At 37.0% G+C, this 27,986-nt stretch overlaps 1 protein-coding gene across 1 annotated transcript; it reads left to right on the plus strand.

Annotated features, from left to right (window-relative positions):
* slc12a3 (solute carrier family 12 member 3) lies at positions 1-27,977 on the plus strand (the record flags this gene model as incomplete). The annotated part of the gene is made up of 26 exons (XM_081372746.1): positions 1-249; positions 465-587; positions 1,509-1,584; positions 1,752-1,847; positions 2,024-2,163; positions 13,514-13,624; positions 13,713-13,824; positions 13,954-14,084; positions 14,203-14,287; positions 14,940-15,094; positions 15,783-15,890; positions 16,029-16,152; positions 16,269-16,370; positions 16,639-16,794; positions 16,952-17,051; positions 17,205-17,316; positions 22,715-22,852; positions 23,001-23,107; positions 23,196-23,278; positions 23,353-23,439; positions 23,522-23,623; positions 23,707-23,818; positions 26,810-26,896; positions 27,001-27,136; positions 27,229-27,296; positions 27,435-27,977. 26 exons carry the CDS (start codon positions 1-3, stop codon positions 27,574-27,576), a joined length of 3,042 nt encoding a protein of 1,013 aa, XP_081228872.1. The 3' UTR covers positions 27,577-27,977.
* Between the last annotated feature and the right edge of the window lie 9 nt (positions 27,978-27,986).

Here is a 27,986-nt window from a genome sequence, read left to right on the forward strand (position 1 = left end):
ATGAACCTCACAAACGCCAGAAGCCCGTTCTCGGTCTCCTCACTAAACAATGGAGATGACCGTAAATTCAGTTTGGGGGGATGTAGCAGTTTTGATAGTGACAGTGTGGCATCCCGCAGCTCTGGCGTCTTTTCTGGATATGACACGTTGGATACACCGCCGAGTTATGACTTCTATACTAACACTGAGGTTTTTGGGAGAGCAAAGAAGTCAAGACCGTCTCTCTTTCAGCTTCACGCCAACCCTCAGGTAGGAACGAACCTTTTTCCCAAAGAAATCGCTCATAACCGCACTGATAAACTTATAAGCAATGCTGAATGATGTCTGTTCCTCTAGATAAAAATGTTGATAATCCTCATTAGGAATCAATAGGATAAAGTTTATTCTAAATAAATACAAATAAATACATCTTCAATCCAGGAATCCACAAAGAAATAGTCATGTTTTCCACTATTTTCTCTTAGGATGACCCGTCTCCACCTCCTCTATATGAGGAGCCAAGTGTGGACAAACAGAGCCTGGATGAAGATGAACCCACAGAACCTCCACCAGAACCGGCTCGCTTTGGATGGGCTCAGGGAGTCATGGTATAAGAACATTAAAGATTACACACACAAAAAACGAACATTTACTTTTTAAAACAGTAATAAAAACATTAACATCAAAAGGTATTGGGGGCCAAACTTGAAAATGCAAGAATTTTATTCCATTAAAAACTTTTATTACAACTAACGTTCATTTTTAAAGGCCTTTTTTTAATTGAAAAAATATTAACTCGGCTCTCGTCAAGTTTATGTATGTATGCATGTGAGTATATATCTTTCTGTGAAATTTGAGCTTGAAAAATGTTTTTTTGTTCTTCTATTAGTGCATGTATATATATATATATATATATATATATATATATATATATATATTATGTATGTAGCCTATGTATAAAAATATATACACAAATAGAAGCACAAAAAACATTTTCATGCTAAAATTTTACAAAAAAGGATTTTTAGATTTAAAATGTTAAAACAAGACAAGACATATATTTTTTCAAATTTTAGAGTGTTTGGGCACTTTTTGATTGTCATATGTTTGATTGGAACATGTTTATAGTGCACTGTAAAAAAAAATATATGATCAATAAGTTATGACAACATGTTTTTACATTCCTTAAACCATCAAAGTACTGTACGTTTTTTTTGTATAAGTTAAACTAGATTCAACTCGTCAAGTTTATGTAATTTGAGTTGAAATTACTCAAACAAGCAAGTTGATTGTACTTCAAAATTTAAAGGAGCAACTTTTTGTTACAGTGTACAAACATAAATAACATTTTAATCATTTTGTTATATTGCAAAAGTGTTCATACATTTTTAAGTGTCTAAACTGTGTCTTTTTTCTGCCTATGGGTAAAACACTCCAAACATCTGAATAAAGTCAAACAGAAAGCATTTCTACATTGTGTTATCTAATGGATCCCATTGAAGCTTCACTGTTTCTTGAACTCTCTGTAGATCCGCTGTATGCTGAATATCTGGGGTGTTATTCTGTACCTGAGGCTTCCCTGGATCACAGCGCAGGCAGGGATTGGTATGTCAATCTATGTTTTTATGTCTTTATCCCTTCATTTTTATGTGTGTTTTACCGCTAAATTCCCACCTGATGTTTTGTGAACCTGAGGGCTGTTACGTTACAGATCTCTGTGACTGTGTGTTTTAACAATGCATAATATGAACATATTCCTCTTCACTTTAAAGGTCTGACTTGGGTTATAATCTTGCTCTCCTCTTCTATAACGGGCATCACTGGCTTGTCCACATCAGCTATTGCTACTAATGGCAAGGTTAAAGGAGGTAAAGACCATGCATTACATGTATGTGCTGAGTAAAATTGACTAACATGATTAATTACTTGTCTTTAAGCCATCATCAGACTTCTTTCCAGGATGCAATATGGCCTAGTCATGTTATTTAATAACTATCAGATATCAGCACTGATATCCTTTAATTCTTTGTAATTCTTTCCCCAGGTGGAACATATTTTCTGATCTCTCGTAGTTTGGGTCCAGAACTTGGAGGCTCGATTGGGCTTATATTCGCTTTCGCTAATGCGGTGGCTGTAGCAATGCACACAGTGGGTTTTGCTGAAACGGTACAGGCACTCATGCAGGTGGGTGAAATGGATCAGTATACACAGAATTCACTGAATATGAAAGAAAAAGTAGGCCTACACCCAAAAATGTTAATGTAGGCTATTTTTCCAAACTTTTTTCTTCTTCGGAACACAAAACGAAAAAATAAATTAATAATTTACTGGTTATCTGGCTACCTTATTAAGTTTATTTAACATGAAGTTTGGGAGGAGCACGTTCATGTAGGCTAATCCAACCAATCAGCGTGAGAAGAGGCCTCTGTAGACCTTATTCAGAGCAGCGCCATGACAAGTATGAGGGATCGACTTACCGTGTTTTCAATGGCATCCGCTGTAAAAAGCTGTAATAACGAGAGTGAAGAGGAGGAGAAACATCATCCTGTCAAAACTAAAGAAAAAACTTGCCCACAGACTGAAAGTATTTCTTTAAAGCTCCTAGATCACTTAGACCTAGATCGCTATAGCCTAATTTTCCACAGCGCATGGTGTCTGGAGTTTTATGTCTACTGAAGTTTCTTGTAATTATATTTTTTGCAATGTTTCGTCAGCAGATTAATCCAAAAACACATTAAATAACAATACAACCCACTGAAGATATGTGTGTCTATACCTCACAGCCTCGCTTTTATTCCCGTTGTAAAAACAAAGATGGCACCGTCCCTCACCTCTGTCCATATGAGTACGTGTGAACTGTGAATTGTGTTCAATGGAAGTTTGCGGGTTTAAAACAACATGAGGGTAACTAAACGATTTTTTTTTCTTTCTTTTTTTTTTTTCTTTTTTTTTTGTGTGTGTTGTTGGCTAAACTGTCTCTTTAAAGTCGGCGTGAATCGGAAGCTTCGACAGACTTTTCTTCCGTATTATGATGTAGGCTATATCCGGTGCTGCGTTCCAGTCCAAAATTGTCATGCCCTTCACTCGCTAACTTCCCTTCGTCTCGTTCACTCGGATGTACGTCATTGCGAGTGCCCACTACTGGCGGAAACTGCAATAGGCTGAACTGGAACGTCCTAAGCCCTTGATCACTTGGAATCAGCTGTGGGGTTGATTTATTATTTACATTTTTTTCCCTTTAAGAATTTGTTTAATGCAGCATCCAAATGTTTATAGGTGTGTTTGGGTTGTTTTAAATTTAAAAAATTATAATTAATATATCATAGAGTTGTTTGTGTGGTGGTGATTAGACGAGATATGTGGTGATGTCACAATCGTACTGCATTGTGGGACATATAGGTGCCTGAAGTCATAGACAGTAAAAGAAGTGTACATTTGAAGCAGACTCGCTCCCTCGGTCAAAATCGAGGGAACGAGGGTTTGTCCATATAAACTTCCCTCGTCCACTTCACGAAGTGGAACGCACTTCAAAATGGCGGCAGGGATTCCCCCAAGGGGAAGTGCTTAGGGAAGTTCGCAAGTGCGTGTCTAAAAGTGGACTGGAATGCAGCACGAGTGAAACGGAAAAGAAACAATGTAGGGCGGGATTTGATTTAGTTTATTGGAAATTGATTGGACCATTTGCTATCGCGAAATCTCGTGCTGCTCTTGCTCCAAAATTAAAATGTCATCTGAAAAGATAAGTGGTTTGCAAGAGGGAGGGGATCAAAGATTTCAATAAAGGAATATGAGGGCACGTGATTTTACTCTTGATTTTACTCTTTAAACTTACTTACAACAAACATTTTCTACTTTTCCTCACTGAGAAGCGCGGACTGTTGAGCAGACGTGTCTCAAGCCTGTTAGTGATTCTACGCTGGATACTCTTATATTCTGGCAAACCGTTTGCCAATCACGTCTGGCAATCGGCAAAGCAAACTGTGGCACACGCCATTTACCAACAAGCGATGGGTAATTCGCAAAGGACAATGATATTTTCTGTTTCCCCAGCACGATACCATAGAACGGCATAAAGTAAGAGGTTTGAGAAGTAAGAGGCGGGGCACCAGTTAAAAAATTTCAAAGTTAAAGCTGTATGACTCTGCTGCTTTAAAAGACTTAAAGTTCACGCAAACTGGTAGCCTATTAATAGACCAGGTTTAGTCAAATATTGATTGTTTATAGCTGAATTAGTTATAAATTAGGCTGAATTAGGCTATATACAATTATACACAACCGATTTTATTGGTTTACAGCCTACAGCAATCCTACGCATGTAGGCTACACGTCTGGTACGAGTTTATGAATGATCTATGACGCTGTTTGGCCGTACTACAGAAATATTAAGTGATAACGATTTCAGTAACAATCAATTGGATAATGTTTTGATTAACTTACGAATCAAGTTTAGGGTGACCAGACGTCCCGAAAAATTCGGGACAGTCCCGAAATCTAAGCTGTTGTCCCGAATCCCGAATCCGGCCCTAATTGTCCCGAAAATTATACTAAAGCAAATTCTTATATTGTCTGATAAAACATTAAAAACTGTCCGTGGATGTTGAGTCGTCCTGCAGCCAGCCCCTGCCGGCTGCTTATTGGCTGCAGCATCTTTTTCTTTTTCTTTTTTTGAAGTTCAACAAAGATACCGTAGGCGCGAATTAAAATGCATTGATAAGCGAGCGCGAGTTGCCGCAGCCGCAAGTACAGTGAATGTGCAGGCAGCCAGTAAAGGAGTGATTGATTGGTCGCGGCACTGTGTGCAAAAAAAAAACTTCGGCCTAATGTCTGATGTTGGGTTACACAAAGCAAATCATCTACACAATTATTTAGTTTTCTTAGGCTATTTAATGACCGACAATTTCGTCATAATAATAATTTTGGCATAAGGCTTATTAGCGTTAGACTTATAGCCTGAAATGTCTGATTTACAACTGTTACAACAGTCTTTTTTTTTTTTTTTTTGGTCACAATGACATTTGAGTTCATGATTTAAATATTGTTTTTTTGTGGCAGACTAAATATTAATGACAGACTGTTGATCGTTGAATAAAAATATGTTTGGTTCAGGTTTGAAAATTCATTTTATTATAGGCTATGTAGTCTAATATCATACTAGGATGATATTACCACCCCCCAAATAGAACACAAGCCCTGCATGGCCATTGGGTTTTGTGCGTACACTGGGAATAAAAACCGCGCAGTGCTAAAATGTGAAAATAAATAAATAAATATATATATATTTTTTTTTTACTAAAACAGATATTATGTCGATCTTTAGCAAATATTATTATGTAGCCTATAGGCTAAACGTGCTCAAGAGCGTATTTAAGCAATAGGCCTACATGTTATCACTTCTCTGCTGGGTATTGTATTATTTTATTATATTATAGGCTAATTGCACAGATTTACAGCTGTGTTTTTTATGGTTATGCAGCTAGCTATATGTGAGTGTTAATATTTGAAACCATTTTTATATACATTACACGCAGATTAAAACATGAACACACAATGCGGGGGTAGATAAATAAATAATTGGATTTTTTATGTCACAGTCGTAGGGCCTATGTGTCAGGTTTTAAAATCATCGGTGCCGTCTAGGCATGTGCCGGTATTCGGTATGCGATAAATCGCGGTAATGAATATGCACGATATTGTTATCGTGGGCACTTCAAAATACCGTGAAAAATAATAGATCAGAATTTATATTTATAGAACGCGTATTAGCTTATTTTCCATCAACCGCTTAAACAAACACTGCGTATATGCTGCGCGAAACACGTGCGCCCTCTGATGTAAACAATCCCCACAGCATAGCACTGTGTGCATGCGACGCAGTGCGCACTCTAGTCTAATGTAAACAATCCTCACATGGAGAAGAAGCACGGCGGAAGGAGGAACGCTGCCGACGATTTATCCCCCTTCTAAAAGCAGAGCTGTCAATACGCATTCAGCGTGAGACTCACGCAATTTAAACGCTCTCGCGCCACATGCAGTTTCTCACGCAGAGAAAAATCGCGGAGCAAAGAGGACACGGAGACCGACAGACTAGACAGAGCAGGTTATTATTGTATGAAAACAATTCTCAGCTCTCATGTTCTGTCCATTTTATTACGAAATTCAGACAATAAATACTGTTTTGGTGCTTGTAAATGTGACTTGACAGATCACTGTAGCGCCTCAGTTCAAGTAAACCGATCATCTGTTACTTTTTATTTAAAGATACAGTAGGCTACAACTTACCTAAAGGTATATATGCCTCATACATAATATCGATCATTCAGTGTTTTTCAACCACGGAAAGAGGTCAATAAAACTGCAGGTGAACAATTATGTCACAGAACTTACATTTACCTCAGGAAAGCCATTTAATGACCAACACGTTAGTTGACTAGAAAAAAATAGATATAGAGAGGAGTATTTTGCTAAATATGTGCACTATATTACATTTGTATTATATTTTTACTTGTGTCATAATTGTTATTATAATGAAAACCAAATTATATTTAATTTATTAGTTCATTTTTAACCTTTAATAATACCAGCAGACAGGGCTCTCTGTATGTTTACAGCATTATGTGAGATATATTTTTTCTTGAGAAAAATTAACGTCTATCTACTGTAGCCTACCTAATAATTATCCAAAAAGTCAATACTGAATCAAGATTGAAATCAAATCCCAAGAATTGAAAGCGTGAAAATTGTGTAAAATTCTATTTAGTTACCAAATGTTTTGACAATCACTATTGTAATGCAAGTAGTTTTTTTTCTACATCCCCCCCACCAATCCATCCATTTCTCTTGAGCAATTAAAATATCGTGATAATACTGTATACCGTGGTAAAAGCTCAATCAATTAATCGCAGCATGAAAAGTTGATACCGGCACATGCCTAGTGCCGTCACCAAGCGTTTGCTTGCAGCCGGTGTGAAAGCACAATGGGCACGCACGCGCAGCAAACGCTCTTCCGACGCGCCACTCAGGCGTGCTGTATGAAACCGGCCTTAAAATAATTGTAATGTGGCGATCGGGTGCGGATATCTATAAATCAGAGAAAATTATGTTGCGGGTGGGTGGCGGTGCATTATTAATTAGAAGCAGCCGATTCGGGTGACGTTTAATATGTTCCGCGCATCTATTAAACGATTAAGCTTTAGATGATTTTTTTTCCACAGAAAATGAATGACACAAAACCATTTAGCCTAAAACTTACCATACATACATGAAATAATAGCCTAGAATGCGTTATGCAATGATTTAATAAATTATGTTGGTTGGAAGTCTTATTTCTCTGATGATTGGCTACACTGAATTTCTGAAAATTTCTATAGTTCATAAAACGTCTTAAGTGTGGCTAGGCTACCCTGTACCATCTGGAAGCTTTACAGAATGGCCACCAGTTTGAGAACCACTATTAGGCTAAAATCTGTGTTAACGGACTTTACAATTATATTACAAAATGGAGGTGTGAACTTAGATATTAAATTCGATATTTTATTAAGATATTACATAAGAATGGGGTTGCTCATGCCAATATCTTATATCGTTGGATTCTTTATTGGATTATAGGGGAGAGCGGGGCACAAAGTAACGATTTTTGACTTTCTCAGTTTGTGTAAATCTACTTATGGTATTTTTTCCCCCATATTAATTTACCACATGTCTAGTACAATTATGTGTTTTTGTTTTATTAATACAGTATATACTTTTTTCTTGATATACCCCGAAAGAATGGAAGTGAAATGTGACAACATGCCCCATAGGTGGGGTACATTGTAACATGACCATATGACAGCTTAAAATGTTATCTGATCTAATAAAAAAAATATACAAAACAAACTAAAATATTTTATAAATAAAATACAATTAAAAAACGTTTTCATATAAAATAATGGCATTTTTTAATAATTAAATATAAACTCATTTTTGAGTTTTGACTACGAACACATGAAAACACAGCTATACATAGTTCAAAACAAATAATTAGTAATTTCTGAACATTGACTCTCAGTCAGTATTCACCCTTTTCTCAGTTTTCTCAATAAAATTAATAAAAGTATAGAATATAATAGCATATTTCTAGGGGCACATTGTAACGCAGTGTTACAACATGCCCTCGCCTGCACAACTGGGATTTAAACCCGGCTAGTGTCTTCTGCTAGTTAGCGAAGCATTAAAGAACTATCTCAACTGTTAAATAACATTTTAGAGATTAAAATAATATCAGATTTGTCTTATTTTAAATAAACACAAAAAAATAGAGATGAAAAATTAATTTAAGTAAGAAATTTACTTTTGCTATGGTTTAATAAATGTCTATGGATATCTTTCAAAAAAAAAAAATACACAAAGTTTCGTCATTCAAGCATGTGCGGAAGTATTTAAAACAAGCATACAACTAGCCCCGCGTTAGGTTGTGCCCCGCGCTCCCCTAGGCTATATTCTATCTATGTTCCAAATATAATTGCGTTCTACTAATTCAGCTATAAACAATCAATATTTGACTAAACCTTGTCTATTAATACCTGTTTGCGTGAACTTTAACTTTGAAATTTTTTAACTGGTGCCCCGCCTCTTACTTCTAAAACCGCTTACTTTATGCCGTTCTATGGTATCGTGCTGGGGAAACAGAAAATAACATTGTGCTTTGCGAATTACCCATCGCTTGTTGGTAAATGGCGTGTGCCACAGTTTGCTTTGCCGATTGCTAGACGTGATTGGCAAACGGTTTGCCAGAATATACCCTGACCCTCAACACTCACTTACAAACATTTTTCACCTATCGTGTGTCTACTCTACACCCGTACCACTTAAAAGACGGATTATATCTAAGACGCTTGTCAGAAATTAGTATTAATTGATAGCATCACTGGTAGTGTCGTTGCTAACTTACTGTCCATCTGTTAAAATGGCGAATATATCAGATGCAAGTAGTCTACCTTTTGGTGCAGGTGAGGACACATTTGAGCTGCACGCGGTACAGTCTGAGCTGGAAGCTGTTGAGAAACAGATCCACGACCTTTTAGTGAGACAGGCCGAGCTGAGAGACCGGCGTTTGGCTCTTGAAACATCACGCGCTGATGCTCACAAATCAGAGATTAATGTTACTAACCGGCTGACTCCGACCTCGTCTACTCCGTGCGTTACTCGGCATCGGTCCCGAGCGCCAAGGTCGCGATCAGCCATGGTCTCGTTCACTCCGGCTCCAACACGCCACCACGAAGCCTGGATATTTCCGCAGCGGAAGACGCGAGTCAGGTCTAGACCAAGACCCTCTCCGACCCTCCCGGTTTTCGAGTTATCCACACAAAACCGCTTCTCCGCTCTTCGCGAAACAGAACGCGATGCTGTCATCATCGGTGATTCCATTGTTCGGCACGTCCATGCTACATCAGGTAAAAATAAGGTGCACAGTCACTGCTTTCCTGGTGCTCGTGTTTCTGAAATCGCTGCTCGCGTTCCCGAGATTCTGAACGATAACGAGCGCGTCGGAACTTTGGTATTGCACGCGGGAGTGAACGACATCAGGCTGCGCCAGACGGAAGTTCTGAAGAAAGACTTCAGGAATCTGATCGATACGGTACGCAGCACATCGCCTGATATAACGATCATTGTGTCAGGACCGCTTCCCACGTACCGTCTAGGACATGACAAGTTTAGTAGATTATTCGCGCTAAATGAATGGTTAACGTCATGGTGCAATGAGCAGAAACTGCTCTTTGTAAATAATTGGAATCTCTTTTGGGAGCGTCCTAGGCTATACCGTGCTGATGGCTTACACCCAAACAGATTCGGATCGGATCTTCTGTCAGATAACATCTCCAAAATGTTAAATACCTTTTGACTAGTAACCAAAAGTCCAAATCATAGTCTCTGCTGCACCAAATTAACTGATATAAATAGTAGTGTAGAACATTGCATAGAAACTGTGTCTATTCCTCGTTTAGTGCGATCAAATAATAAATCTACTGCAGGATCTAGGAAAAATCTAATTGTTATTAAAACAGAAAATGTTGCTATTAGTAAACAAAAACAATTTCTAAAGCTAGGTCTTTTAAACATTAGATCACTCACACCTAAGGCAGTTATTGTAAATGAAATAGTCACAGATAATAGCATAGATGTACTTTGCCTTACTGAAACCTGGCTTAAACCAAATGATTATTTCGGTCTAAATGAGTCTACTCCATCAGGATACTCCTATAAGCACGAGCCCCGTCTGATTGGTCGTGGCGGCGGTATTGCAACTATCTATAGAGATATTCTCAATGTTACTCAGAAAACGGGTTATAAGTTTATTTCATTTGAAGTACTTGTACTAAATGTTACGCTCTTAGATGATAGAAAAACATCCCTATTATCTTTAGCCTTGGCTACCGTATATAGACCACCAGGGCCTTACGCTGATTTCCTAAAAGAATTTGCAAATTTTCTCTCAGATCTATTGGTCAATGTCGATAAAATATTAATTGTTGGAGATTTTAACATACACGTAGATAATCAAAATGATACGTTAGGGGCTGCGTTTATAGATTTATTAAACTCCTTTGGGGTTAAGCAAAACGTTACCGGACCAACTCATCGTTTTAATCATACACTCGATTTAATTATATCACATGGAACCGATCCAACCGATATAGATATCATTCCGCAAAGTGATGATGTAACTGACCATTACATGGTAACTTGCATATTACGTACCCCGGTAATATATCATGCTGCGCCGCGTTATCGATTAGGCAGAACAATCCTTCCATCCACCATAGATAATTTTTCAAATTGCTTATCGGATCTGTCTCAGCTGCTGCCTGAACCTAAACAAACAGATGAACTAGACGAACTAACCAGCACTATGAGCACCGTTCTCTCTGGAAAATGGGATATTGTTGCACCTATGAGACTAAAAAAGGTCAGAGAGAAAATTAAAGCACCATGGTACAACAATACTACTCGTGTTCTAAAGAGAGAAACCCGTAATTTAGAGCGTAAATGGAAACAAACTAATTTAGAGGTTTTTAGAATCGCTTGGAAAGACAGTACGTCACGCTATAAAAAGTCCCTAAAAGCGGCCAGGGCTGAGCATCTCCGCAAACTAATAGAAAATAACCAAAACAATCCTAGGTTCTTATTTAACACCGTGGCTAGACTAACAAATAAACAAGCGTCACCTGAACAAAATATTCCGTTACAGTTTAGTAGTAATGATTTCATGAATTTTTTCACTGAGAAAATAGAAAACATCAGATCCACAATTGTAAACGTTCAATCTTCAATCGCGCCTTATAATTCAGCCTCGATTATCACCCCGCAAGAACAATTACAGTGCTTTACAACTATAGAACAAAAAGAGTTAAATAAATTTATCATTTCCTCTAAAACAACAACATGTTTATTAGATCCCATACCAACTAAACTATTGAAAGAAGTGTTACCTATAGTGGAAGAGCCTCTCCTCAATATTATTAACTCGTCTTTATCTTTAGGTCATGTTCCAAGAACATTTAAATTGGCAGTTATAAAACCACTCATTAAGAAACCACAATTAGACCCAAATAACCTAGCAAATTATAGACCCATTTCAAATCTTCCTTTTATGTCCAAAATATTAGAAAAAGTTGTGTCTGCCCAACTGGGCTCTTTCTTGCAAGAAAATGACACCTATGAAAAGTTTCAGTCTGGGTTCAGGCCGCATCATAGCACCGAAACTGCGCTCGTTAAAATCACAAATGATTTACTCTTAGCTTCTGACCAAGGCTGTATCTCAATACTAGTTTTACTTGATCTTAGTGCTGCGTTCGATACTATAGATCACACAATACTCTTAGATCGGCTACAAAACTATACCGGTGTTCAAGGACAAGCATTAAGCTGGTTCAGATCATACCTATCTGACCGCTACCATTTTGTCTATTTAAACGGAGAAAAATCGATCATAACTCCAGTAAACTATGGAGTGCCGCAAGGATCTGTGTTAGGCCCTCTATTATTCTCAATATATATGCTGCCACTTGGAAATATTATAAGGAAACATGGAATTAGTTTCCATTGTTATGCTGATGACACTCAACTATATATTTCATCACGGCCGGATGAAAACGCTAAATTATCCAAATTGACAGAGTGTGTTAAAGATATAAAAGATTGGATGACGCACAATTTTCTTTTATTAAATCCAGATAAGACAGAGGTAATACTTATCGGTTCAAAAAACCGCCCACAAAACCTCTCACAATACAACTTTAACATAGTAGGGTGTCCTGTTACTTTATCCTCTACAGTAAAAGACCTGGGTGTTATATTAGATTGTAACTTGTCTTTTGAAAATCATATTTCATATGTTACAAAAACAGCATTTTTTCACCTTAGAAATATTGCTAAATTACGTAACATGCTATCTGTTTCTGATGCAGAAAAGCTAGTTCATGCATTCATGACCTCGAGACTAGATTACTGTAATGCTTTATTAGCTGGTTGTCCTGCATCCTCAATAAACAAGCTACAGTTAGTCCAAAATGCCGCCGCTAGAGTTCTTACTAGATCAAGAAAGTTTGACCATATAACACCAATTTTATCATCACTACATTGGTTACCTATAAAGTTCCGTATTAATTACAAGGTATTGCTACTGACTTATAAAGCCCTAAACGGCTTAGCTCCAGTTTATTTAACGGATCTTCTATCGCCCTATAATCCATCGCGCTCTTTAAGATCACTAAATTCGAGGCTTCTGGTCATACCTAGGATATCCAGATCCACCAAAGGAGGGAGAGCATTTTCACATTTAGCACCAAAACTCTGGAATAGCCTTCCTGATACTGTTCGTTGCTCAGATTCGCTCTCCCAGTTTAAAACTAGATTAAAGACGCATCTCTTCAGCCAGGCATTCATATAATATTTTAATCTTACAGTTAAATCCGGTCTCTACTTCATAAACGCCAGAGGAGAACTGGCCCCCGACTGAGCCTGGGTTCTCCCAAGGTTTTTTTTTCTCCATTAGGTCACCTAATGGAGTTTTTCGGTTCCTTGCCACTGTTGCCTTTGGCTTGCTCAGTTGGGGATACTTAATTTGATTAATCGATTCAACAGTGCTATTGATCTGCATTACCAAACGTGGATGTTTTACACCAGAAACAAACACTGATGTACTATTTTATTTAATACTGTGAAGCTGCTTTGATACAATCTGTATTGTGAAAAGCGCTATATAAATAAAGTTGACTTGACTTGACTTGACGTGAATTAAAAAGAATAATGATGTGCACACATAAATCATTTATAATCAATAGGCTACTACTGCAATAGGCTATTTCATAAAAAACAATAATTGTCCATTTTGATTTCATGGTGACTATTTCTCATGTTTGAACCATGATTTTGAGACATAATAATAATAATTCATTACATTTATATAGTGCTTTTCTCTGCACTCAAAGCGCTTTACATAGAAGGGGGGAATCTCCTTAACTACCACCAATATCTTTTTTCTGATGCCCACTAGGACACTGGGGTTAGCATGGTAGACCGACTTAATGATATCCGTATCATTGGAGTGATTACTGTCACCTGTCTTCTGGCCATCTCAATGGCTGGAATGGAATGGGAGTCCAAGGTTTGTTTCACAAGCAGAGCGATTTTAAGCAATTTTGTCTGGTAAGTTCAGCTCCTAATAGTTTACACTGGTTTCGTTACTCTCCCAGGCCCAGATCTTGTTTTTCTTCGTCATCATGATCTCCTTTGCCAGTTACATTGTGGGAACCATCATGCCAGCCACTCCACAGAAGCAAGCCAGAGGATTTTTCAGCTACCGAGGTCAGAGAGCAATGCAGTCAATATGTTCCAAAAATATGCTAATAACAACACTCCATCTTCATTTTCTCAGTGCTAGTCAGATTACACTACCATATGTCCCCATAAAGTGTCTCAATTTGTGTCCAATAGCTGATATATTTGCGGAAAACTTTGTGCCCGGCTGGCGCGGACCGGAGGGCAGTTTCTTTGGCATGTTCTCCATCTTCTTCCCCTCAGCTACAGGCATCCTTGCGGGCGCTAATATCTCTGGAGATCTGAAGGCAAGTTGAGTTCCCAGTCACAGTAATGTTTCCTCCAATAAAGCATTTCAGAAAGCATTTATTTGCAGGAAATCAAAAGCTTTCTGTTTATTGTTCTCACACACAAAACCTCCTGTAGGATCCAAATATTGCTATACCCCGTGGTACAATGCTGGCTATTTTTTGGACCACCATCTCTTATCTCATTATCTCAGCTACTATTGGTGAGTATCAGAAGTATTAAAATATAAAAATATATTTTTTTAATTCACAGTAATGTTTAGCACCAACTGAAACCCCACTTAGTCCAGATGACCTTAAAGTCACAATGAAACGGAAGTAGCGACAAAGTTTTTCTTCTGTACGTTTTATATTTATTCCCTATTGTGTATCCGAGTGTAACGGATTATTGTAATCAATTTGATTTTGATCCAATTATGACATATTCATTTAAAATTATGAGGACAAAAATAAAAATAACAAAATAAACATCTACATGGATGAATCGCTCATAAGATCTTTAACATGCATTTAGGAAATACTAATCATTTTAATTTAAGTAAGGCAAGTAATTTTGTCAGTTTTCTAAATATACATTTTCGAAATTGAATAATTATGTGACTCTACAAAAGTGTTCATTATATTGAAGTGATTTGAGCGTATTTTACGTAAATTACAAGCTGCCGGCACACGCTCACTCATTTAGCATCCTCTGGATTCATCAACATTAGAGCAATATTTTGTGAGATATCAGTTACTGTGCACATTAATACGCCAATTGTATGTAGTTATATGCCAGTAAGGCTCATTGTGTTATCCAGTCACACTTACAGCTGTGTTATTTCCCTGTTGTTGTGCTCTTTAAATGCATTTCAGGCTCCTGTGTAGTGCGTGATGCTTCTGGTATATTGAATGACACCATATCATCTTTGTCTGGGGAGTGTTTGGGAATTGGCTGCAACTATGGCTGGGACTTCAGTGACTGTATCAACAATAAGACCTGCCCTTTTGGACTCAGCAATAATTACCAGGTGACCATCATGTGTAAATGGTCATTGAGTAGTTATGTCAACGTGTCACTGAAAATATGAAAACATGTATACTGTATAACGCATTGTTCTGGCCCCTAAACATGAAATGTTCCCATATATCAGCTCAAAAATAACCCTTTGGTGGTCATCGGTCATTTTAGATTTACATTTTTAACATTTTTAATATTTAAATGTATGAAACTTGGTGACTTTTCTGGCACTTGCTAATACACACAAATTATAGACATGATCAGGAAAGGCAAAAAGTTTTTTGTAGTTTACACAGAGATGATAATGGTATCATTTTCAAAAATATGCACTTTGAATCCAGTTTTCAAAAGTTTGCGTTTTCAGGCCCCCAAAATGCAGTTGTCGTGTAAATGAACGTTTTTAGTTGGAAAAAGATGTAGGCCTAGTGTAAACGGCCCCTTAAATACATTTGCTCGGTTTTTAACTGTGATTTACATTTGCTCGATTTTTAAATGTATTCATAAAGAAAAATATTAAATATTTGTATTATTTTATATAGAAGTAAATGGTGCATAATTTGAAGGTGAATAATATATCTCAAAATACTCAATATTAAACAAACAAAATTTAGTACAATTATTACATTTAAAATATATATTTTATGACCTCTAAGTGAGGAATACCAGAGGTTAACAGAAGTAATATGTTGTTCTGTCAGACTATGAGCCTGGTGTCTGCAGTTGCTCCTCTGATCAGTGCTGGCATTTTTGGAGCCACTCTTTCCTCAGCCCTGGCCTGTCTGGTGTCCGCTCCTAAGGTTTTCCAGGTAACGAATGAACCCCTGAACATCTTTATTCCTCCATTATAGAGTGCAAAACAATCTTCAGTGTTATATGCTAATTCCTTTAACATAACTCTCATCCATTCCCCTTTCTGATTCCTTCCATCCCTTGTCCCCCTATAGTGCCTTTGCAAGGACAACCTCTATCCAGGCATTGGATTTTTCGGGAAGGGTTATGGGAAGAATAATGAACCACTCAGAAGCTATCTGCTAGCCTACATCATCGCTATATGCTTCATTCTTATTGGTAAACCACCAAACGTCAAAATTTGACAATGCAATTGTTGGATGCTCTAAAAAAAAAAGTGCTTATTTTTAATTATAGAAATTTCCTTCTGACAAACAAATGTTCTAATATTTCAGCTGAGTTGAACACCATTGCTCCCATCATCTCCAACTTTTTCCTCTGCTCCTACGCCCTCATCAACTTCAGCTGCTTCCATGCATCCATCACTAACTCTCCAGGTGAGCACTTAAACCCATACATCAAGCCATGATGGGTTAAGCTAACAGTTTATGATGCAATATTTGCTTATTTAATGGTGGTTTGCTATTCGGATTAATGGTGCATACTGTAACCACCACAGGGCTCTTTCTTTAGATAATGACAAATGCAAACAAAATATGTTTTACGGCACTCAAAAAACGCTGCATGCTACTGTAAATTCACACGTCTCAGAATAGCTATATTCCGCTCACTGAAGCATTTCTCATTTTTCTTGTGCGTGAGCAGGCTGGCGTCCAACTTTTCGATTTTATAGCAAGTGGTTGTCGTTGCTCGGAGCAGTAGTGTCTGTGATCATCATGTTTCTTCTAACCTGGTGGGCTGCTCTCATAGCCATCGGCATAATCATCTTCCTGCTGGGTTATGTGCTGTATAAGAAACCCGGTAAGACACCTACACTCTTAATAGAGTCTTTGTCAGAAATAATTATGAAGCTCATATTATTCCATCGAGCATTTCAACTTAGCCTAAATACGTATAATATCGCCAAGCTTTCATTATGTGTTTAGTGCATGACTGTTTTTGTGTTTTTACATTTCAGATGTAAACTGGGGTTCATCAATGCAAGCCAGCTCATATAACATGGCACTGTCTCAGTGTGTAGGTCTTAACCAAGTGGAAGACCATATTAAGAATTACAGGTAAATAACACCCTGTTCATGTTGTTATTTGACTTTTCCTTTGGTCTTTTGCTCACTTGAAAATTCCATTTGTATTTTTCAACTCTTTTTATATTCTCAATTTTCCTCATTTCTTCCTGTGTCCTACTTTTTTCCATCTGTTCTTTTTCTCAGGCCACAGTGTTTGGTCCTCACTGGGCCTCCCTGTACACGTCCTTCCCTGGTGGATTTCATTAGCACCTTCACCAAGAACCAGAGCCTTATGATATGTGCAAATGTCATTACAGTAAGTTAACGCATAGAATCATTAAACAGGGTTATGAAAAGCGGGGTGGTCTACACAACAAATGTTTAATTAACATTTTTTCAAAGTGTCCTTTTCCAAATAAATAAATAAATCATTGAGGATTCTCAAAGTCAAAGAAAAACCTATGAATATCAGGAGGTATAACTAAAATATAAATATTGAAATATATAAATATGGAAATATAAATGTCATATTAAAGGGATAGTTCACTTTGAAATTAAATTTCGGTATGTTTTAGCTTACCTCAAGGGCTTCCAAGATGTAGGTGTCTTTTTTTCCGCAGTAGTTTCAATTTTGATATTTTTAGGTCAAACCGTTCTTGTCTGACAGTCGTATAATGCAGGTCTATGGTCACTGTCTCAAAGAGCATGCACAGAGTCCAAATTAAAACAATTCCCCATCGTCCAAATTAAACAATTCCCCATCGTAAGTACACATTGATGGCCTAAGACACGAAACGAGCGGTTTGTGTGAGAAAACGAACAGTATTTATATCGTTTTTACCTCTTGTAACACAGCCACGTCCAAGTGATCTGAGGGCGCGAGCGCATCCTGGTGTGTGACGTGTACGCAGACTAGTGCATAGATATATACACTAGATGTCGCCTTGGCTACGGCAGTTCATTGGAACGAATGTCTTTAATGCGACATCTAGTGTATATATATCTATGCACCAGTCTGTGCACACGTCACACACCAGGATGCGCTCGCGCCCTCAGATCACTTGGACGTGGCTGTGTTATAAGAGGTAAAAACGATATAAAATACTGTTCGTTTTCTCACACAAACCGCTCGTTTCGTGTCTTAGGCCATCAATGTGTACTTACGATGGGGAATTGTTTAATTTGGTCGATGGGGAATTGTTTTAATTTGGACTCTGTGCTTGTGTTTTGAGACAGTGACTATCGACCTGCATTATACGACTGACAGACAAGAACGGTTTGACCTAAAAATATCAAAATTGAAACTACTCAACTCAACTCAACTCAACTTTTATTTATAAAGCACTTTCAAAACCATTAGAATGGACCAAAGTGCTGTCCATAAGTAGGCTAAGCAATAACTCTAAAATACATACAGACATTAAGTTAGATTAAAACAAGACACAAAGAAATCAAACAACAGATCACTCACAGTTCTCAGACCTAATCAAACGCCAAAGGCTTGATTAAATAAATAAGTCTTCAACTCCTTTTTAAAAATATCAATGCCTGATGAGGTTTTTAAGGATAGTGGCAACACATTCCAAAGTGCAGGAGCCGCAACAGAAAAAGCACGGTCACCACTACGCCTCAAACGAGACCGTGGGACGGTTAGGAGCATATTCTGAGAGGAGCGAAGATGACGTTGAGACTGATGAGGAATTAACATGTCTTTTACGTACTCAGGAGCTTGACCATGTAGTGCTTTAAAAACAAACATCAACACTTTGTATTGTATTCTGTATCTAACTGGTAGCCAGTGAAGGGATATCAATAAAGGTGTTATGTGATCCCGTTTTCTGGTATTTGTTAAAAATCTCGCTGCAGCATTCTGGACACGCTGAAGACGAGTAACCAGTGATTCACTTATGCCCAGATAAAGAGCATTACAATAGTCCAGCCGGGTTGAAACAAAGGCATGTAGAACAATCTCCAAGTCCTTGTACGAAAGGATTGGTTTCAGTTTCGACAGTTTTCTTAACTGGAAGAAAGATGATTTCACAACGCTGTTAACTTGACGATCAAAGCGTAACTCCGAATCAAAAAATACTCCAAGGTTCTTTACATAACTTTGCATATTGTTGGACAGTAGTCTATTATTTCCAGCCAGAACATTCCCAAGCTCCCTTTTCCCAAACATAATAAACTCAGTCTTATCCTCATTTAATTGTAAAAAATTATTTGCTAGCCATCCCTTTACCTCAGTCAAGCACTTAAAAAAATTAGTAAAAGATGCACAGCCATCACACTCCAAAGGAAGGTACAATTGTAGATCATCAGCATACAAGTGATAGTTAATATTATGCTGCTTAAAAATAGACCCCAGGGGTAACATATATAATGAGAACAGAGTCGGACCAAGGATTGATCCCTGAGGAACCCCCCAAGAAATGGCAGCGGATGCAGAGACATAATTTCCAATTTTAACAGAGCATGTCCTGTCATGCAAATAGGAGGAAAGCCACTTAAGGGCTACGCCATTGATCCCTACATAATCTCTAAGGCGGTCTATTAAAATTGCGTGATCTAAAGTATCAACAAATCTAACATCATTAAGGCAACACTTTTCCCGGAGTCAATACTTAACAAAATATCATTTGTAACCTTCAATAATGCTGATTCTGTGCTATGTTTGGTCCTAAATCCAGACTGAAAAATATCCATTATATTATTTACAGTCAAGAAATCTGTAAGTTGATTATGGACAACTTTCTCTAAAATCTTATTCATAAAAGGCAATTTCGAAATAGGTCTGAAATTTTTTAACTCATGTGAATCCAAATTATGTTTTTTCAAAACCGGCTCAATAACGGCATGCTTAAACCCTGATGGTACAGTTCCATGATATAAACTACTATTGATAATCAATAGTATACTAGGACCAATAGTGTCTACAACCTCTTTAAACAACCGCGACGGGAGAATGTCATAAAATGAAGTAGTCGGCTTTAAATGCATTATTATCTTTTCCAACTGAGCTAATGTAATAGATTCAAATTTACTTAAACAACGAAAAGGATTAATTATATCGGCTACAACATTGCCTACAGGCACAATGTTCGACCGAATAAGAACAACCTTATCAATAAAATATTTTAAAAAGCTATCACACAGATCCTTAGACGGGGAAGGGAAATAATTGATAGACGGACTCAGTACTTTATCTATAGTTGAAAATAGTACCTTCGGATTATTTGCATTATGTGATATAATTCGCGAGAAATACGAAGATCTAGCGGCTCTAACAGCGTTTTGATAATTTGATAGAGAATCTCTAAGAATATCGTAAGATATCTGCAATTTATCTTTCAGCCACCTACGCTCTGCAAGCCGACAAACCCGCCTCAAATTACGCGTTACATCATTTAACCACGGTCGTTTTTTAACTTTTTGACATCTCATTTTAAAAGGCGCAACATTATCCAAGATCTCAGAGCAAACATGATTAAAAGAGTCCACCAATTCATCAGGTCCCAAACTACTGCGGAAAAAAAGACACCTACATCTTGGAAGCCCTTGAGGTAAGCTAAAACATACCAAAATTTTATTTCAAAGTGAACTATCCCTTTAACCCCTTACTTCAGTCCCATTTTTGGGGCATAGACCCCAAAATTATAAACAAAGCCCTTATGTTAAGACTGTGTCTTAAGTACTAGTATGACCAACTAGCGTTGAGTCAAGGGGCAATCAGTCTTAGTTTCTAGTATCAAACTAAACCAGTCTACGTTTTTATATAACTGACTTGAAACAGTTATGAACAGTCTTAAAGAAAAAAATGTGATGACTAAGTTGTGAGACTAGTCTTAACGGTTTATGCAACCGGAATACTTTTGGACTTAAGTTTGGTCTCTTTTTTTATTTATTTTTTAATTTTTTTTTATTCTTTATTTTCAAAAGGTGGAGCATAACAAAATGTTACAATAAAACATGTCCAAACATTATCCACTTTTCTTTTCGTTTTATTTATTTATTTTTTGTACAAAAAGGTTTAAACAACGTGCACATATCCGACAACAGTACAAAAGGGGATAAAAAAAAAAACAATAAAAAAAAAAAAAACAACGATATAAATAAAAAGAGGTTATTTTCTATGTTCTAACCTCTACAAAATCTGGTCGTAAGGGTAGAATGTATCTAACCCATTTGCTCCATAATTTAACAAAAGTGTAATTTGGTCTATTTTTGAAGGAGTCACTTGGACTATTGTAGAATATTGTAGGAGTGATTTAAATTTTTTTTCATAAATATATTTTACAAAACATGTTTTACTTTAAAACTGCAAGAAAATTAAAGCCATAAAAGTTGTGTTCCAAATTTGAAGTTGATATCTCAAAAAATGAGCTTTCAGGGAAATTTTTTCTGGGCAGAGTACTAAACTTACATACAGTGCTATGCATAAGTTTAGATACCCATACTAAAGTTGACTAAAAAGAGGAATAAAAAATCATCTTTTGGAAACTGAACTTAATGTCTTAATTTAAAAAATTAGGAAAAATCCAACCTTTAAGGACACCAATTTTCTTTGTGAATGAATAATGTATCGTAAATAAATAAATGTTCTTCCTTAAAATACAGGGTGCATAAGTTTGGACACTCCTATGTTAAATTCCCATAGAGGCAGGCAGATTTTTATTTTTAAGGTTTTTTTTTTTTTTAAATTTAGGATACTATGCATCCTGATAAAGTTCCCTTGGCCTTTGGAATTAAAATAGCCTCACATCATCCCATAGCCTTCACCATACCTAGAGATTGGCATGGTTTTATTTCAGTTAGCCTAAAAGCTAGTTTGATTTGCATTGAGAGATGATCTTATGGAAAGTACCCCATGCCAATCTTTAGGTATGGTGTAGGCTATGTGATGATGTGGGGCTATTTTAATTCCAAAGGCCAAGGGAACTTTATCAGGATGCATAGTATCCTAAAAAAATTTTTTTTTAAATACTTAAAAATAAAAATCTGCCTGCCTCTATGGGAATTTAACATAGGAGTGTCCAAACTTATGCACCCTGTATTTTAAGGAAGAACATTTATTTATTTACGATACATTATTCATTCACAAAGAAAATTGGTGTCCTTAAAGGTTGGATTTTTCCTAATTTTTTAAATTAAGGCATTAAGTTCAGTTTCCAAAAGATGATTTTTTATTCCTCTTTTTAGTCAACTTTAGCATGAGTGTCTAAACTTATGCATAGCACTGTACTATTTATTAAGTAGACATTTGTCAGTATTTGGTTTGAATTCAACCTCTAATAAACACATAAAAGACATGCTGATAGAAAACAGATGTGTGTTATAGCTCACAGACGCATTACATTTGAAGAATCTTTATATTTATTACATTTTCAGACCCTTTCAGTAATAATGAACCACTGGAAAACTCTAGAAGTTCAAAAGATGTGGGAACCCTGCTGTAACATAATTCTCATAATAATAGATAGAATAAATTTGGAACCATTTTTCATCTTGGTTGTTTCTTGGAAACATAGATTGCATGTTTTCTCTTTTCCATAGACTTCCAAATCTGTTTATCTCTCACTGAAACTTTGTGTTAAACAGTTTTTGTCCCTGCACAACACATCTTCGCAATACATCAAGTTCTTTGCAACTCTGAACACTCTTTCATCTTTTCTCCTGAGCACATATTCTGTGTTCAACTGACTGTGTGTTATTGACAGGGGGAACCCTCGCCTGGCCCTGTGGACTCAGACAAAAGCAGTCCTCATATAAGCTGGCTAAACAAGCGGCGCATAAAGTCCTTCTACCACACTGTAGTGGCTGATGACCTTCGTGTCGGCGTACAGATGCTGCTGCAGGTCACCTATGTCCCTCAATGCACTACGCTTCATGTTCTAACCTCAAAACAAACATTATTTATTTAATTTTTATGGAGTCTGATGAAGGTATACCAGCAAAATGAGACTCATAGTCTAGTAATGTCTGTTTATGGTGGTTCTATTCCAGAGTACGGGTTTGGGTCGGATGAGGCCCAATGTCCTAGTGATGGGATTTAAGAAGAACTGGCGTAAAGCTCAACCAAGCAAAATTGAAAACTATATTGGAATTTTGCAGTATGTATATCACATAGTTTAATATTCCCTCAGTGTTAAATTCTGATGAAGAAAAGTCAAGGCATGTGACAGTTCCATGTGATTTTAGCGATGCATTTGACCTGCAATATGGTGTATGTGTTCTTCGGATGAAGGAGGGTCTTGACATAAGTCGAACGATGCAAGCACATGGTATGGATTCTTTCAAAACTCCCTTTCTAACAATTTCTACAGTTTATGTGCAGTGACGGAATTTTTCACTTTAGTCAATCTAGGGTTCGAGACATCTACTGAACCAGGACTTGACACAAGGAGCTCAACTACTGCTACAACAGCCACAATTGATACATCACGTGTGTATCCAAACTCCTAAATACTGAATCTATTCAAGGCTGTTGGTCTCTTTTCCAAAACATGTTATCTCCTGTGTTTCAGTGGACCCTGAGGCACTAATGGCCATGTCCCAGCCCACCAGTGTGTTTCAGACTAGACAGGGAAAGAAGACCATTGATGTGTATTGGCTCTCTGATGATGGGGGTGAGTTGATATTCAAACAATGTGTTATTTTTTAAAGACTTTGCAGTGGAAAAACACGGTTTAACAATTCATTGTGTTGTCAGGTCTGACACTATTAGTGCCGTACCTCCTTTCCCGTAAGAAACGCTGGGGCAGATGCAAAGTGAGGTTGTTTGTTGGAGGTGAAGCTCAAAATATCGATGAGCAGAAACAAGAGTATGCATAACCTTTATTGTAATATTATTTGTGGTAACACTTCATAATACAAAGTCCATGCCACACATATTGCATGATATAAATATATTTTACCGTTCAAAGGTTTGGGGTTGGAGTTAATGATTTTGAAACAATTCTCTTATGCTCACCAAGACTGCATTATATTTAAACCTAAAAATATAGTCAAATATTATTACAATGTAAGATGGTTCTTTTCTATTTTAATTTATTTTAAAATGTCATTTATTCCTGTTATGGCAAAGCTGAATTTTCAGCACCATTACTCCAGACTCCGGTGTCACATGATCCTTCAAAAATCATTCTAATATGTGACCCTGGACCACAAAACCAGTCACATGGGTCATTTTTTTTAAATTGAGATTTATATATCATCTGGAAGCTGAATAAATAAGTCTTCCGTTGATGTATAGTTTGTTAGGATAGGACAATATTTGGCTGAGATACAACTATTGAAAATCTGGAATCTGAGGGTGCAAGAAAATCTAAACATTGAGAAAATCTCCTTTACAGTTTTCCTTTTATGTTCGCAATTGTGCTGCACTCACTCACAAAAATAAATGTTTTATGTATTTACGGTAGGAAATGTACAAAATATCTTCATGGAACATGATCTTTACTGATGATTACTAATGATTTTACTTTACTAATGATTTTTGGCATAAAAGAAAAATCGATAATTGTGACCCATACAATGTATTGTTGGCTGTTGCCACAAATATACCCGTGCGACTTGTGACTGGTTTTGTGATCCAGGGTCACATATGGCGATTTGGTCCTATAATTTTGGTTTTATGATATTATCACAGTTTTTTTGTGGAAACCAAGATGCATTTTTCTAGGATTCTTTGATGAACGAAAAGTAAGAAAAAAAAAAGAAAAGAAAAGAAAAGAAAAGAAAAGAAAAGAAAAGAAAAAAAACAGCATTTATTTAATTGAAATTTGTAACAATATAAATGTTTTACTGTCAATTTTGATCAATTTAATGCATCCTTGAAAAATGTTCTATTTCTTAAAAAAAATTTACTTCCCCAAACTTTTGAATGGTAAAGTGTGTGTAATATATATATATATATATATATATATATATATATATATATATATATATATAAATAAAACATTCTCACATATATATACAGTGAGGAAAATAAGTATTTGAACACCCTGCTATTTTGCAAGTTCTCCCACTTGGAAATCATGGAGGGGTCTGAAATTGTCATCGTAGGTGCATGTCCACTGTGAGAGACATAATCTAAAAAAAAAAAAATCCAGAAATCACAATATATGATTTTTTAACTATTTATTTGTATGATACAGCTGCAAATAAGTATTTGAACTCCTGTCTATCAGCTAGAATTCTGACCCTCAAAGACCTGTTAGTCTGCCTTTAAAATGTCCACCTCCACTCCATTTATTATCCTAAATTAAATGCACCTGTTTGAGGTCGTTAGCTGCATAAAGACACCTGTCCACCCCATACAATCAGTAAGAATCCAACTACTAACATGGCCAAGACCAAAGAGCTGTCCAAAGACACTAGGGACAAAATATACACCTCCACAAGGCCGGAAAGGGCTACGGGAAAATTGCCAAGCAGCTTGGTGAAAAAAGGTCCACTGTTGGAGCAATCATTAGAAAATGGAAGAAGCTAAACATGACTGTCAATCTCCCTCGGACTGGGGCTCCATGCAAGATCTCACCTCGTGGGGTCTCAATGATCCTAAGAAAGGTGAGAAATCAGCCCAAAACTACACGGGAGGAGCTGGTCAATGACCTGAAAAGAGCTGGGACCACCGTTTCCAAGGTTACTGTTGGTAATACACTAAGACGTCATGGTTTGAAATCATGCATGGCACGGAAGGTTCCCCTGCTTAAACCAGCACATGTCAAGGCCCGTCTTAAGTTTGCCAATGACCATTTGGATGATCATGGGAGAAAGTCATGTGGTCAGATGAGACCAAAATAGAACTTTTTGGTCATAATTCCACTAAACGTGTTTGGAGGAAGAAGAATGATGAGTACCATCCCAAGAACACCATCCCTACTGTGAAGCATGGGGGTGGAAGCATCATGCTTTGGGGGTGTTTTTCTGCACATGGGACAGGGCGACTGCACTGTATTAAGGAGAGGATGACCGGGGCCATGTATTGCGAGATTTTGGGGAACAACCTCCTTCCCTCAGTTAGAGCATTGAAGATGGGTCGAGGCTGGGTCTTCCAACATGACAATGACCCGAAGCACACAGCCAGGATAACCAAGGAGTGGCTCTGTAAGAAGCATATCAAGGTTCTGGCATGGCCTAGCCAGTCTCCAGACCTAAACCCAATAGAGAATCTTTGGAGGAAGCTCAAACTCCGTGTTTCTCAGCGACAGCCCAGAAACCTGACTGATCTAGAGAAGATCTGTGTGGAGGAGTGTGCCAAAATCCCTCCTGCAGTGTGCGCAAACCTGGTGAAAAAGTACAGGAAACGTTTGACCTCTGTAATGGCAAACAAAGGCTACTGTACCAAATATTAACATTGATTTTCTCAGGTGTTCAAATACTTATTTGCAGCTGTATTATACAAATAAATAGTTAAAAAATCATATATTGTGATTTCTGGATTTTTTTTTTTTAGATTATGTCTCTCACAGTGGACGTGCACCTATGATGACAATTTCAGACCCCTCCATGATTTTCTAAGTGGGAGAACTTGCAAAATAGCAGGGTGTTCAAATACTTATTTTCCTCACTGTATTTGTGAGAGTGTTTTATTTTTTAATGATGTATTGATGTCTTATATTATTAAACATAAAACTAATATTTAATCACATGATGCACACAATATATTTATAGTATATATATATATCTGTAAAACTATATATCTGTGAAAATTATTCATTGATTTATTTAATAATTCTAACAACATTTATTTAATTGGTCCTATGAATGTCAAAGTCCGTTAAGACAAGCTTGCGTTTGTATTTTGTCAGGCTCAAAGCTTTGATCAGCAGGTTCCGTCTGGGTTTCCAAGATATTCAAGTTCTTCCTGACATCAATGGAAAACCACAGTCTGAGAGGTACAGTCTCATTTATTCTATTCAACTTTCTGCACTGACCTCTTAATGGACCGTATATTCCTATTTAAATTTTTTTTATTTCTGTCCTTAAATTATTGAAACAGCATTAGAAGATTTGAAGATCTCATAGCTCCGTATAGAGTAAGTTCAGTCCAAAAGGATGGTCAAGAAGCCGACGAGACAACAAAGGAATTCTCCTGGATGGTGTCTGATGAGGAATTCGAAACGTTCAAAGCGAAGGTAATTTAGGTCAAATGATGAAGTTAGGATACGAAGCCTTGCCTACTTTCATGCATGCTCTGGTTAAACATGTTTGTCCTGTGTTTGTGTAGTCCCTTCGACAGATCCGCCTGAATGAAGTTATTCAGGATTACTCTAGAGATGCTGCATTGATCATTGTGTAAGTGCTACAGTATATACAGGATGTTGTTCCATGATGTAATTTAGATTGCATTTAAACAAACCCGTGATCAACCAGTTTAAGTTATGTGACTTTCTGAAATCACCTGTAATTTTTCTATATTTTGTTGTTTGGCAGAACTATGCCCGTGGGCCGAAGAGGGGTGTGTCCTAGTCCCCTTTACATGGCTTGGCTAGAGATCGTGTCACGTGACCTTCGACCCCCAGTTCTTCTTGTCCGAGGCAATCAGGAGAATGTGCTGACGCTCTACTGCCAGTGAACGCCACCTTTTCCTGACAGAACTGTTCACACGCGTACATCAGTTGAAAAGAAATTCAACTTGTTAATGACATGTTAAAATTATGACAGATTTACATACTTTCATTTGGTTTCATATGTCATGTGTTGTGGTTAATAGGGTTTTTGTCTTAATTTGTTTAACTTTTTAATTCTCAATTCAGAATATATTTTATTTGTTTTTGCTGCTTTAGTTATGTTATGCACTTTCTCCAGAAGTTATAATTCAAACAAAAGACTGTATTCAAAGAATTTCCTCTCAAATTATGTGTGTAATGAGCCTATTTTACAATCATCTTTGTTTATTCTGATTATCTTAATTCAGCAATTGAAACAATTTGCATATGTATATCTGAATGTTTAATAAATTACTACTTATGTATGAAATGTTTC

Source organism: Scardinius erythrophthalmus, assembly GCF_964197995.2.
Source record: "Scardinius erythrophthalmus genome assembly, chromosome: 8".
NCBI lineage: Eukaryota > Metazoa > Chordata > Actinopteri > Cypriniformes > Leuciscidae > Scardinius > Scardinius erythrophthalmus.